The 15403-nt window shown below is 34.7% G+C and overlaps 1 protein-coding gene across 2 annotated transcripts; it reads right to left on the reverse strand.

Moving 5' to 3' along the window:
- Positions 1-10365: 10365 nt before the first annotated feature.
- On the reverse strand, positions 10366-15171 carry LOC111987575 (WRKY transcription factor 72A). 2 transcript variants are annotated; one of them, XM_024019298.2, is made up of 5 exons: positions 14949-15171; positions 13582-13647; positions 12515-13021; positions 11751-11864; positions 10366-11484 (listed from the first exon to the last, which is right to left on the reverse strand). In XM_024019298.2, the coding sequence occupies exons 1-5, from the start codon at positions 15057-15059 to the stop codon at positions 10543-10545; spliced, it is 1740 nt and encodes a 579-aa protein (XP_023875066.1). In that variant the 5' UTR covers positions 15060-15171; the 3' UTR covers positions 10366-10542. The 2 variants fall into 2 exon arrangements, with proteins under 2 accessions (XP_023875066.1, XP_065616213.1); XM_065760141.1 differs by having other exon boundaries at positions 13582-13650.
- Between the last annotated feature and the right edge of the window lie 232 nt (positions 15172-15403).

A 15403-nucleotide genomic window follows, 5' to 3' on the forward strand; every position in this document is an offset into this window, starting at 1 on the left:
CTAACCCTCATTTCAGCTCGTGCCTCACTCTTACAGAAGCACACTCATGCCTCACCCTTACACCTTACACAGTCACACAGCCTCCGTCTCACTCACTCTCAAGCACCGCTGGCCCAAGCTCTCTGCCTCTCACCGCCGGTCTAAGCTCTCACTCACTCTCAATCTCATCGTCGACCCAAGCATTCACCACCGGTCCAAGGTCTCACCGCCGTCCCCAACTGTCATCGCCGGTTTGTTCTCTACTTCGCTTCAATTTTTTTTTCTTAAGTATTTCATAAAATGTTTTTTTTTTCCTTTTGTTTTCTCTACTTAAGAAAACTCAAAACTATGGACTTCAACCTTTTTTTCCTACTTCTAGTTATTGTAGGTTAATACATGACAAGTCTTTTACTCCATTTTTTTTCAGCATTGGCTTCCTTTGGAAGCTTCATCAGCTTCTTCCCAAACCTTTTATTTATTTTTACCTTTACAAGTTGAAAGTTGAAACTCACTTTCCTTTTTAAGTTCCAACAACTCAAACAAAATTCTTTTTCTTTGGCTTACACAAACCCAGTCGCCCAATCCTCTTCACTTCACATGTAGATTCTACTCCACAAAAAAATTCATTCTACTCTTGTTTCAACTTTAGAATTTCAGCTTCAAATCCAAACTAAATTATCTAATTAGTGCGAAATTCATTAATGAGTTTTGTTGCCTAGCAAAGCCTTTTCATGCATGAAATGATTTACAACTATTAGAGCTGTGAGAAATTCTACATAATTCTATAGGGTGATTGAATTCAATTTAGTGCGCAATATTTTTTTAGCTTCTTTATTTACAAGAAAGGGAAACTGTGTGATGCTAAATTTTGGGTGTATGGTTTGGTTTGTCAATATATGTTAAACTGTTAAAGCTTTGTTATGTTAGCTGTAAAAAAGTGAGTGGGACATTTCATTTTTGATGAGTGAATAATTGAGTGTAGTTTAATGGAAAAATAAATTTTATGGGAAAATGTTTTTCAAAGAAAGTGTAATTGTTTAATGGAAGAAATTGTTTATTGTCTTTTTGTGTTTGTTGTGAATGCAGTGCTTGAAACGGAGATGGAAGACACAAACAAATCTGGTTCTCCCTCACCAAATAGCTCTCCCTTGAGAACCGAACATTGTCCCTTGCCAGCTATGTGGTCTCCTTCGCCATTTTCACAATCACCCTCGCCATTGTTGCATTCTTGCAGCCCACCCTTAGGATCACCATCACCTTTATGCCCATTAAACAATGAGTAAGTGTTTGAATTTGTAGTTAATCATGTTTAATTATCATTAGGTTAATAGAATTTGTGAATTTGTGTAATTATGAATTTGTGCCCATTAATTAATGAGTATGTGTAATAATGAATTTGTGAATATTTGTTTTGATTGATAGAATTTCTAACTCCCAAAATTTTGAACCTATTAGAAGTCCGAAATCCCCAATGGTGGACTTAGTGGGAGAGGTCTTAGAGGTAGAGGAACAAGAAGGGAGTCAAGGGACAGGGGAAGAGGTAGAGCAAGAGGGTACAAATGAGGATGAGGATACAAGTAGAAAAATGAAAGACTACCTCAAATGTTTGGGAGCATTTTACAAGGAAGAAAGTTGATGGGAAATTTAAAGTCCAATGCCCTCATTGTAGCAAGCTTTACTTGGGTGACTCTAGCCAAGGTACATCCCATTTGCGTAATCATTTAGCAAGATGTCCATTGTTAAAGTTTAAAAATATAAGGGATATGCATCAACAAGTATTAATTAGACAATAAAATAAGGTGGATGGAACGATGGGTTTAAATGCTTACCAATTTGATCAAAACAAAGTGAGGAATAATTTTGCTTGTATGGTCATCCTACATGAATACCCACTTTCAATAGTTGACCATATTGGGTTTAGAGAATTTGTGAACTCTCTTCAAACTTTTGTTTAAGCTTATCTCAAGAAACACTTTGAAGAGTGACATTCTTAAAATTTATGATAATAAAAGGGAGAAAGCTTTGAAGATCACAAATAAGAATGGAAGTAAAATGGCAATTACAACTTATATGTGGAGTTAGAGTAACAAAAAAAGAGGGTTCATGGTCATTACCGCTCACTTTATTGATCAAATTTGGACATTGCAAAACCGGGTTTTAAGATAATTTTTTAATCTATGAATGTTAAATCTATTAAACCATATGAATTGAGTTTATGATATTGGGTTAAATTGAATGTTAAAAGTTTTATGTTTAGAATGTTTATTGAGTTATGTTAAATTGAATGTTTATCGAGTAATGTTATAATTATTTCTATTATTTTTCTAGGTTTATTTATGTTTCTTCTCCACACAAGAAAGTTGTCCTTGCTGAAGTCCTTGTTGATTGTTTTTTAGAGCGGAACATTGATAAGAAGTTGTCTACAATAATTATTGATAATTGTAGTACTAATGATACCATGATAATACTTCTCTTGATTAAGCTTGATACTAGTTCTCTTATGATGAGTGGCTCTATGTTGCATATGAGGGGTGCTTCACATATTTTAAATTTAATTGTGCAAGATGGGTTATCTTTTATTGGTGATGGTATTGAAAGGATTCGTAATAGTGTGATTTATTGGACTAAATCATTGAAAATGAGGCAGAAATTTGATGAAAATGAGGCAGAAATTTGATGAAAATGCACACCAATTGCGTGTTCAATGCACCAAAGAGATGGTCTTAGATTGTAATACACGTTGGAATTCAACTTACTTAACACTTTCTACTGTATTGATTTATAAAAATGTTTTCTCTCATTTGGCTAAACATGAAGTATCTTATACTTGTTTGCCACATAACTATTATTGGGAGGTAGTCAAAGATATTTGTGGGAGGCTGGAGTTGTTTCATAGTGTGACTAAGTTTTTCTTTAGTCGTAAGTACCTCACAACTAATATGTATTTTACTTTGGTGTGTGAGTTGAAAATTGCATTAAATGAATGGAGTTTGTCTTCAAATAGTACGATGGCAAAAAGCCTGCTTGCTAAATTTAATTCTTATTGAGCTAATGTTAATGTTGTTATGGCTGTTACTGCTATCTTAGATCCAAGATATAAGATGGAGTTATTGGAGTTTTATTATCCTAACATTTATGGTGATAATTCTGATCTGGAGATTGAAAAAATTAAGAATCTTTGTTATGATTTACTTCATGAGTATAGAGATGTAGATAAGTCCCTTGTAGATAATGAAGGAAGTTCTCATATGCCTGCAAGTACTTTAAGTCATGTGGCACAAATGAAATTTAGGTTGAGTGAGGTAATGTCATCCTTTGATTTGTTTGTGAACAATAGTTCAAGTAATTCAAAGAAACATAGGAGTGCTAGAATGGAATTTGATAATTTCATTGATGAGGGAGTGTTGAAGAAGAGTGATGACTTTGATATTTTGGCATGGTGGAAAAGTAATGGTCTCAAGTATCCTACTTTACAAAGGATTGTAAGAGATATTTTACCCATTCCTGTCATAACTGTTACTTCAAAATCTGCCTTTAGCACTAATGGGAGACTGTTAAGTCCACACCGTAGTAGGCTTCATCCCAAGACTATAAAGGTAATGATGTGTGCTCAGAATTGGTTATGGAATGAAATCAACAGTTAGCAATTGACTAATTTGTATTTATAAAATCAAAATTGTATTTTTATATTTGCTAGTTATAATTTGATGAAGTTTATTCCATTTTTTTAATTCATTGTTGTTATAGGTTCTTCCACTATGCCTGGAGATTGTACACTTCAATCAATTCTTGATGATGGGGAGCCTAATGAAGAGGATGAGAGTTGTGTCATAGCTGTGGAGGATTAGACTTTTTGTATTAATTTAGTATTCTTTTTAATTTCTTATACTTTTTGGATTAATTTGTTGGTTTGTAATTATTCTAAACTTGTCACTTGTGGGATTTATTTTGTAGCTTTTTAATTTCTTGAACTTGTTGGACTTGTGATACTTATTTCTTGGACTTGTTGGATTTATTTTATTTTTATGTTTAGTAGGTGATTTTAGCTATGATTTATTGATTTATGATTAAATGGTTATCTTAGCTAGGTGATTTATTGATTTATAATCTTAGATATGACTTATTGATTTATAATTAACAGGTGATTTATATTGATTTATGATATTAGTTATGATTTATTGATTTATAGATTTATAATTAAGAGGTGATTTATATTGATTTATTATATTAGTTATGGTTTATTGATTTATAGATTTATAATTAACAGGTGATTTATTGATTTATGATTAATAGCCTATGATTTGGACTAATTTGGCATTTGGGTCACGTTTTCTAGGCTTGAATCTGCATGTCATAGGGCTTGAATCTAGGCAAAAATGAATTTGGACTTCAATTCAAAAAAAAAAAAAATTTGGTTGGGCCACAAATTGGGCCCGAATTTGGTAGGGCTAAACAAGGCCTGCGGGGCGGATTTGGGCCCCACATAAAAAACTCGTTTATTAAACGGGCCAGGTCCGAGTCCGAGCCTGCGGGGCAGGTCCGAGTCCGAGCCTGCGGGGCAGGTCCGATATGGAAAAACTCGACCCGAACCTGGCCTGTTGCCATTCCTAACTTCCAGTCCTAGTTATAACATAACAAAAAGAAAATTATATGGAAAAATTAGTAATCAAGAACCTTTGGTCTTTTGAATGCGAGGTTGCAAGATTATTAACTCAAAATAACTACTTTTTTTCACTCTCAAACTTGAATTTTTGACCAGTTACAAAATAGGGTGTAAAGTATTGCAAGGCCAGCAATACTTTTCCACTTCTGATTTGATGGGAGAAAGTGATTAGGCGGTTCATCACCGTCACTCATTGAAATCTAAAGATTTAAAAGTTGAAGAAACTTAAGTGGTCGTTATCTCTTATAGCATAAGATATATACAACACGTACGTATACGTAGTTGATTAAATTAGGATGAGTGAAAATCTGCGTACACTAGAATTGGGACTAGATAAGATGGAAGACAAGACAAACCCAATTAGGTTGCACTAGAAAACAATGTGAAAAACATATATACTATAAAGTTTCTGTCACACTTTCAAGCTGAAAAAGAGCTGTCAAAGATGTCAAGTGGACGAAAAATCAACAAAAAAATCCAAATAATATCAATGAGTTAAGTCTCGAGTCTCAATTGTCATCTTCTTCACTGGTAAACCATACAAAAATGCTTATTAATTAATATGTTACATTGTTACTCAACTAGAGCTATTTAACATTATCACGAGGTCTTAGAATGCCATCATACATATTCCTGTCAACGACGTTGCTTGTGTAATCTCGAAAAACACTTCAAGGTACCCCTTCTAATTGGTGTATGAACTATATTTAAAATATATATATATATATATAACAATTAATGTTGAATAAACCATAATAGTAAGTAGGATTTAGTAGGCGTTCTATTTCACATTTGGACAAATGAACAGTCATTTTTCCTTTGGATATGAATATAAGAAATATACAGAATACAGTGTTGTTGTCGTGAACGCAATTGCAATGAGGTAAAGAGTAAAACCATATATTAGGTTAAACAAAGAATACTTTTTCCAATCTTTGTGTGAGGTCAGCTTTATCCACTCTCTGTAAAATATGTATTCACGTGCTTGCTGAATCATCATAATATTGTCCCCAAAACATAAATATCTGTTAAGAAAATAAGGAAAAAACTTATTCAATTCCCCTGTCACCATCTTCATGAACAAATTTCTTTATCATAATCTTGATCGGGTTACGACTTTAATAATGTTGCTTAGTTTTCCCTGATAATAGTGAAATCCTTGCAACTCCATGGACATAAGCAAATTGCCGAACCACGTAAATACTGTTTTGTACGTGTGATTCCTTTTTTTTTGCATGTGTTTTTTTCTCTATTTTGTTTCTCACAGGTTTAGGAATTTCGGGTTAATTCCCTTCAACTGGTATAAGAGCCTAGGGTTAGGTTTGAGTGGGAGCAATGATAGAGGAAGCAAGAAAGGCGTCTGGAATAGAAAAGTTCGATGCCACAGACTTTGGATTCTGGAGGATGCAAATCGACGATTATCTTTATGGGAAGAAGTTGCATCTGCCGCTTCTACGGGAAAAAACTGAGACTATGAAGACTGAGGAATGGGCTCTTCTTGACAGACAGGTACTAGGAGTTATCAGGTTAACTCTGTTTAGGTCTGTTGTATACAATGTTGTAAAGGAGAAGACCACATCAAATCTGATAAAGGCTTTGTCTAGTATGTATGAAAAACCGTTAGCAGACAACAAGGTGCATTTGATGAAGAAATTGTTCAATCTGAAGATGGCAAAGAACACATTAGTAGCACAACATCTGAATGAATTTAACACTATCACAAATCAATTGTCGTCTGTAGAAATTGATTTTGATGATGAGATTCGTGCACTGATCGTTTTAGCTTCTTTGCCAAACAATTGGGAGGTAATGAGGATGACAGTAAGCAATTCTACAGAAAAAGAAAAGCTGAAGTACAATGACATACGAGATTTAATTCTGGCTAAGGAAATTCATAGAAGAGATGCAGGTAAAACCTCAAGATCTGGTTTTGTCCTAAACCTTGAGACAAGAGGCAGATGTAATGACATAAATTCAAATCGGGGTAGATAAAAATCTAAAAATTCTAACTGGAACAGAAGTAAATCTAGATTAGGCCAACAAGTACGATGCTGGAACTATGGGAAAACAAGTCACTTTAGGAGGTAATGCGAAAGTCCTAAGAAGAAGAATGAAGATGATTCTACTAATGCTGTAACAGAAGAGGTACAGGATGCATTACTTCTTGCAGTAGACAATCCACTTGATTATTGGGTTTTGGACTTAGGAGCTTCGTTTCATACCACTCCACACCGAGAAATCATACAGAACTATGCTGCAGGTGATTTTGGTAAGGTGTATTTGGCTGATGGTACAGCTTTGGATGTTGTGGGTATGGGAGACGTCCGTATATTGTTGCCTAATGGGTCTGTTTGGTTACTGGAGAAGGTTTGACATATTCCTAACCTGAGAATAAATTTGATTTCTGTTGGACAACTTGATGATGAAGGACATGTAATACTATTTGTTTATGGTACTTGGAAGGTTACAAAGGGAGCCAGAGTATTAGCTCGTGGAAAGAAGACTAGTACTATATATATGACCTTAAGTCCAAGATACACAATTGGAGTGGTTGAAGCAAGTACTGATACAAGCCTATGGCACCACAGCCTTGGTCACATGAGTGAGAAAGGGATGAATATGCTGCTGTCAAAAGGGAAACTACCAGAATTGAAGTTTGTTGATTTTGACATGTGTGAAAGCTGCATCTTAGGAAAGTAGAAAAATGTGAGTTTCTTCAAAACTGGCAGGACACCTAAAGCCGAAAAATTGGAGTTAGTACATACTGATTTGTGGAGGCCTTCTTCAGTTGCATCCCTTGGAGGTTCAAGGTACTACATCACTTTCATTAATGACTTAAGCAAAAAGGTATGAGTTTATTTTCTGAAAAATAAATCTGATGTATTTAAAATTTTTAAGAAGTGGAAGGCTATGGTTGAGACAGAAACATGTTTGAAAGTAAAATGTTTGAGGTCAGATAATGGAGAAGAGTACATATATAAAGGATTTAGTGAGTGTTGTGCTGCACAAAGAATTAGGATGGAGAAGACCATTCCTGAGACACCACAGCAGAATGGTGTGGCTATGCGCATGAACAGAACTCTCAATGAGCGTGCTAGGAGTATGAGGTTGCACGCTAGACTACCAAAAACTTTTTGGGCTGATACTGTTAGCACTGCAGCTTACTTGATAAACTGAGGACCATCAGTTCCCATGGAGTTCAGACTTCCTGAGGAGGTTTAAAGTGATAAAGAGGTAAAGTTTTCACATTTAAATGTTTTTGGTTTTGTCTCTTATGTTCATATTGATTCTGATGCTAGTAAACTTGATGCAAAGTCTAAAATATGTTTTTTCATTAGCTTTGGTGATGAAAAATTTGGCTATAGACTTTGGGATAAACAAAACAGGAAAATCATCAAAAGTAGAAATGTGACATTTAATGAACAAGTTATGTACAAGGACAGGTCAACTGTAATGTCAGATGTTACAGAGATAAATCAAAAGAAATCTGAGTTTGTCAACTTAGATGAATTGACTAAAAGTACTGTCTAGAAAATGGGTGAAGAAGATAAGGAGAATGTAGATTCACAGGTAGATTAGAGTACACCTGTAACTGAAGTCCGCAAATCTTCCAGGACCATTAGACCTCCACAACGTTATTCACCCAATCTAAATTATCTCCTATTGTCTGATGGTGGTGGGCCAAAGTGTTATGAAGAAGTCTTGCAGGATGAAAATTCAAGCAAGTGGGAGTTAGTCATGAAGGATGAGATGGATTCCTTGTTAAGGAATCAAACATGGGAATTGACTTAATTGCCAATAGGAAAGAAAGCTTTGCACAACAAGTGGGTATATAGAATAAAGAATGAGTATGATGGCAGCAAGCGTTACAATGCTAGATTAGTTGTCAAAGGGTTCCAGCAGAAGAAGGGCATTGACTACTTAGAAATATTTTCTCAAGTTGTGAAGATGTCAACAATCAGACTAGTATTGGAAATGGTGGCAATAGAAAACTTACATCTCGAGCAGTTAGATGTGAAGACGGCATTCCTTCGTAGTGACTTGGAGAAAGACATTTACATGATTCAACCAAGAGGGTTCATTGTTCAGGGACAAGAAAATCTAGTTTGCAAACTGGGAAAGAGCTTGTATGGCTTAAAACAAGCTCCTAGACAGTGGTACAAGAAATTTGATAGTTTTATGCATAGAATTGGGTTCAAGAGATGTGAAGCTGATCACTATTGCTATGTTAAGTTCTGTGACAATTCTTATATCATTTTACTGTAGTATATGGATGATATGCTCATTGCAGTGTCTAGCATTGAGGAAATTAATAATTTAAAGAAGCAATTGTCAAAACAGTTTGCAATGAAGGATTTGGGAGCTGTAAAGCAAATCCTTGGTATGAGAATCATTATAGATAAGGCTAATGGTACATTGAAACTTTCACAGTCAGAGTATGTGAAGAAAGTTCTCAACAGGTTCAACATGAACGAAGCTAAACTAGTGAGCACACCCTTGGGTAGTCATTTCAAACTAAGCAAAGAACACTCACCGAAGATAGAAGAAGAAATGGACCATATGAGTAAGGTGCCCTATGCCTTAGCTATTGGCAACTTGATGTATGTTATGGTGTGTACAAGGCCAGATATTGCACATGTAGTGGGAATTGTGAGCAGATTCATGAGTAGGCTAGGAAAGCAGCATTGGGAGGTAGTCAAGTGGATTCTGAGATATCTGAAGGGTTCATCAGATACATGTATTTGCTTCACAGGTGCAAGTTTGAAACTGTAGGGTTATGTAGATTATGATTTTGCTGGTGATATTGATAGTAGAAAGACTACTACTGGGTTTGTATTTACTTTTGGTGGTATAACTATATCATGGGCCTCAAATCTACAAAAAATTGTTACTTTGTCTACTACAGAAGCTGAGTATATTGCAGCAACTGAAGTTGAAAAGGAGATGATTTGGCTACATGGCTTCTTAGATGAATTGGGTAAGAAACAGGAGATGGGCATTCTACACAGTGACAGTCAGAATGCAATTTTTCTTGTTAAAAATTTGACTTTTCATTCAAAGTCGAAGCACATAGAGACAAAATACCACTTTATCCTTACCTTGTTGAAGATAAGCTAGTAATACTTGAGAAGATTTATGGATCTAAGAACTCGGCAGACATGTTAACTAAGGGTGTCACTATTGAGAAACTGAACTATGTGCAGCTTCAGTTGGTCTTCTAGATTAAGGACAGGAGGATGAGTTGCAGGGATGAGAGATTGTTTTTGGAGAATTGCGGTTGATGTTGGTGATTAAATTAGTTTCCAAGTGGGAGATTTGTTGGGCTTTGTGGAGCTTAGTTGTGTTTGATCTGGTTAATGGTCCGACCCGACCTAAATAATGTTGTGTGATTTTTTAATGGGAGATTTTTTAGGCTTAGTCCATGGAGGGGAGACTTGGGCTTTTTGACCCGTTTTGTAGCCCATTATGAATCCTGTGCGCAGGATGTAGAAAATGTAGGTTTGGTGATTAGGGTTTTTTTTTTGGGTTGTCGTTTTTTAGAGTGAGAAAAACTGTATTGCCGCACTTTGTATTTTTCCTTGATAATAGTGAAATCTTTGCAACTTCATGGATATAGACAAATTATCGAACCACATAAATATTGTCTTATGCGTGTGATTCCTTCTTTTTTTTTACGTGTGTTTTTTTCTCTATTTTGTTTCCCACAAGTTTGGAAATTTCGGGTTAATTCCCTTCAGTCCCCAAAACATAAATATTTGTTAGGAAAACAAGGAAAAAATTTATTTAAATTCCCTTGCTCGCTGTCACCATCTTCATGAACAAATTTCTTTATCATACATCATTACAGGCCAACTAAGACAAAATAAACAACATTCTAATTGAGTATAATTCAAAACCCATTAATTTGTATGGTCTCTATTGTCACTAGGAGATGCAGATGCACTCTTGGAAGTAGATAACGGCAATGAAGGTGGTAGAAACATCAAACTTCCGGGCTGTGAATTTGTCATTGATTGCGTTTCGTTTAAGAAGTTTGATGCACATCCGTTCCCTTTAGGTGGAGATGCCGGGAAGGTGGTAGAAGGCGCTTGGAATAGCTCACTACCCCATCTTGATTTCTGGCCAAAATTATTATCTCCTCCACCATGATTTCCTAGTGCACCACCACTTGCAGCAGTACCTCCAGTGCCCATGATTGAAGAGAGTGCAGCTACTAAAGCAGATTGGAAACTTGGGTCAGCTGTGATTGCTTTGGTTGCAGCAGCAATGGCACTATTCTCTTGTTGAGAGTGTTGAGGAGGAGTTGGGTTGGTCTTTTGCATGTACGACTGATATATACTGTTTTCTATTTGACTTCCAATAGGCAAGTTTCCAATTTGGTTCCTATTGTAGGAGGGTTGAGTACTGCCATAGCTAAGGAACCCATTGGCCCAAGACACTGCATTGGACTCAGAAGAACTAAAGTTGAGACTTGTGGAAGAATATCTTGGAGGGTAGTTTGACGAAAGCCTATTAAAATGAGTTGAAGAAGAAGAGGATGGAGCAGAAGTGAGATCAAGAGTGATTGTTGGGCATGAAGGTACAGATGATGAGAAAGGAGAATTATTGGGTAAGTAGAATTGCTTTGATTTTATATCATCTGATAGATAATAGTTTAAGCCACTGGTGGCTAATGAGTTATGGCCAGGTAATTGGGAGCTTGATGATGAGCCGGACAAAAGCATTGAAGCCGCGGCTGAAGTGGTGGAAGCCATAGCAGTGGCTGACATAGGAAGTGGATGGTTGTGTGTTCCTTCGTAGGTGGTAATCAAGATGGTCATATCTTGGGCACATCTTTGCACCTGAAATTGCAAACAAGCTAATTGTTAAAGGGAGTGCTAAATTTTTAAAAATAATTATCAATGTAATGGCTTTTGAAGTCTATTAATAAGATGAAATAAAATTGTTTATAGTTGTTAGATTAAATGTACTATTTCTTAACTTAAATTTTTAAGAAATTGTGAATTTAATCATTTAATTTAATACTAAAAGTTCTTCAATTTTAGTTGGAATGAATTAATAATAATGTATGTACTAATTTAAATGGTGATGACAAATTATGACGTACCTGTCTTCTTACTGGGCATGATGGTGCAACTGTGCATCGATAATATGCTCGAGGGCATGGGTTTCCTTTTGCAATCTTCTGTCCATATTTCCTCCATTGGCATCCATCATTCATCTATATATAAAATAAAATAAAAATGTTATTCGGTCTCAATGAGTAATATAGATATAGCTTTTAATACCAGTCACCTCTCCCAGACTTCATATAAGTCGGTTATTTATTTATTTATTATTATTATACATATGATATAATTTCAACTAATAACATTTGTTCTATGATAATTATTCTTTATCATTAAGTCAAAATATCAATTGGTTTATGATGTAGCCAGGTTTGAATTCTATATCTCTTCTTCGATAAGATATTTTTTCAGTTGAGTTAATTAGAATCCACCGTATAATTTGGGACTTTTTATCTTGGCAATGACATATTTTTTACATTAATGTATCAATACAACTTAGATTAAAGCATTATTGCTAAAGACACAAAACTTAATGTATAAAATATTGGGATAAAATTCCCTCCCATTGAATCCTTCAATTCTCTCCAATTTTAATTTAGAAGTGGTTTTTTTTTTTTTTTAATTTTAAATCAAATAAATTTCATATGTCTTACTTCTGACTAAAAATAGGAGAGAATTGAAAGATTTAATGTTTTAAATGTCACATCTTTTACATCTAAATAAAAATTAGAAAGAAGTTCAAGATCAATTGGAGGGGATCCTTTTCCAAAGATGTCCATGAGGTGCATGATTAGATACTTACAGTTGGGGTATCACATCTGGCCCTCACACAAACCCTAGCTTTCTTCACAGGATTTTGTTGTGGAGCTTCATCATCTCCACTTCTCTTGAGAGCTTTACTAGGTGCCCAAGTCTCTCTAGCTTCTTCCTTTACTTCTTCAGAACTATTAACAGGACTTTGATTTTCTATTGATTTAGACAATTCCAATTTGTAGTCCAGTCCAAGACTTAGGCCTTCCTTAGTTTCCTCATCTTCTTTCCATTGGGTAGATACCACATTAACCTTTTCTTCCTTTTTTGTATCACTTAAAGTTCTTCCAAGTCTAAGGGAAACAAACTCGGGTTCTTCAATTTCTTGATGCTTGTTAGCTGTATCCATGGATTTTCTCCCTTCTTGTTGAACAATGTCACGGAATTTCATTTCAAGGGTCTGGTAATCCTTCATCATTCGATCTAAAAACTTCTTTAGCCTTTGATTTTCTTCCCTCATCTCACCCATTTCTGCTCTAGCAGATTGAAGCTGATCATCCTACATACATCCACATATATAATTAGAACTAATCATTTATAATTGATCATATTATCATGGAGGAATTTTTATATTTTGTAACCTGTATATATTACATCCCTTTCACACAGGGATAGGCTTCACAAGTGTGAAACCCACTCCATGTGAGAAAGATGTTATATATCCTCCTTACACCCCACCTTCTCATAGAGAGAAAAAAATATAAAATTTGTTATTAAACTTTAAAGATAGTGGAATGCTATATAGGATTTGATTAGGCTTCACTTGCATGACATAAGATTTGAAATGGAAGTCTATTTTTTGTGAGGATCCTAGCTATGTGAAACATATTTAAACACCAAAGCCAAACTGATTCTCAAATTGAAGTAAACCCAATTGAATCATTTTATATGTTACATATGGAAGATTTAACTATATCACTTGCATTGTAACTTTGAGTTAGCATGCAATGCCAAACACAAATTATAACATGTGTTTATAATTTTTAAGCATATGTGTACACATTCATATACTGATCAATGTATGTGCGTGTGTGTATAAGATGATGAATTTTAATTAACCTGTTCCTTTCGGCTTGTAGAAGACGTTGAGTCAGGTTCCTTCAAGGATCCTCCCATGGGTGGCACCTGCTGAATTATCATAGTTAGAACAAGCCCATACGAAGCAATTATGCATGTAGGTGAATTAGAATTCATATAATTGAAATTATTGGCATACTACACAGAGATATGTAAATGATAAGCAGTCCAACTACTGATAAGATTTAACATATGATGATCAGCGTATCTATGGCAGGATAATAATTGAGGAAAAACCAGTACAAATTTGTGATCATGTGGAGAAGATTATGGTCGAAAAGTAATCATGTGTCGCACATGGTCATGGTCAAATTCTTATTAATCAAAAGTCAGACTAAGCGTAAACCGTTAAACAGACGGTAAGTCAATTAGGGTGACTAATTGGCATGATATAATTGTGGCGGTACAATTAATATCTTTGAGTTCTCACTAATATTGGTAATTTGGTATGACCTTTCTTCCAACCATCATTTTCTTTTCAGTCCCACGAAAACCATCAATAGAAGTTGATTGATGGTTTGTGTCTCTTGATTAGAGATATAGGACCGACCATGCATTGATGATTCAAGGAAATTGTTATTTGAAATTATTTCACTCTTTTTTTTTTGGTAAGAAACACAAAAAATTGTAATAATAAGCTAAAGAGTAATAAGTTGATTTCTGCTTTTATTTTATAGAAAACTTCTGTATTATTCCTGCTTGCTTCAGCTTAAAAACCCTTTTGATTTTCATGACATTCATGGTCTTCTATTTCCAATTTGAATTACATTAAAAGGAGCCCATTAAAAATATTAATCGATTTTTTATTTTAACAAAAAGTTATCACAGGTTTCAGTATGCATGACAAGATTTCATGAAAGAAACAATCATGACCTTTAAACTGTTAATTTTCACAAATATAAGAGATCAAAAAGCTCTTGATCAACATAAAATATAAAAGACTAGATATATGAATTAACAGATTATTATTTCACCCATAAAGTTGTAGTTGCTGATTCTTTAGAAAAATCTTGATACCATAAAAGAACTCAAAAGTTTCTTCTTATAGATTAAGGTTTAAACACAAATTTAAACTGGTTTGGGAGATCATACTATGTATAAGAGGTTCATGAACGATTATATAAGAGAATAATTTTCTCTTTGCAGACCAAAAGTGATGGCTTTCAACTTTGAAAAATCTTACTAATATTGGATTGAAAAAATTAGAGAGAAAAAGAAAACACACACACAGATAGAAAACTTCAAATAGATTCTCATAAGAGTGTTTGAGCCAAAAATATCTAAAATCAAATCGATAATTAGATATTCCAAGAAACATGAAAAGAAGAAGAAGAAGAAGAAGGCTTCACCTTGATTACAGTATTCTCTTCTTTACATCCTTCTTCATGAGCACTAGATTCATTTCTTTTCTCCTCGCTAACTTCACCTCCATGACTAGATCTCTCCTTAGCAGCCTCCATGTATAGCTCTTTATCCTCTTATGTTTTTTCTTCAAACTTGATTCTCTGGGTCTCAATTTGCTCCTCTTCTTATATAGACAGCACGAAGTATTTGACTCCGTTTAGAAAGAAAAGGCAAAAATGTTCAAACTCACAGCTTTACAATCCAACACAGACACAAAAGGTCAACAGCCCAATCCAATTGCATTTAAAGAAATATTATTACTTATATTATATTCATTAGTTTTTGTATTTTTAACCAAATATGGAAGAATTCAACTTCAACGTTTGAGATAACATGTCACAGAGAGAGAGAGAGAGAGAGAGAGAGAGAGAGCTCTTTAAGCCGCAATGCTCGGACCCCA

This window comes from Quercus suber, unplaced genomic scaffold (genome assembly GCF_002906115.3).
Source record: "Quercus suber isolate HL8 unplaced genomic scaffold, Cork oak 2.0 scaffold_354, whole genome shotgun sequence".
NCBI classification, from domain to species: Eukaryota; Viridiplantae; Streptophyta; class Magnoliopsida; order Fagales; family Fagaceae; genus Quercus; species Quercus suber.

Bases quoted from the DNA above. Each gene is read 5' to 3' on its own strand.
- LOC111987575 (XM_065760141.1), bottom strand. From the start codon at position 15,059: ATGGAGGCTGCTAAGGAGAGATCTAGTCATGGAGGTGAAGTTAGCGAG. The intron at 13,022-13,581 runs GTTAATTAAAAT...GGATGTATGTAG, and splicing joins CTACAAGCCGAAAGGAACAG to GATGATCAGCTTCAATCTGC. The intron at 11,865-12,514 runs GTAAGTATCTAA...TTTTATATATAG, and splicing joins CCAGATGTGATACCCCAACT to ATGAATGATGGATGCCAATG.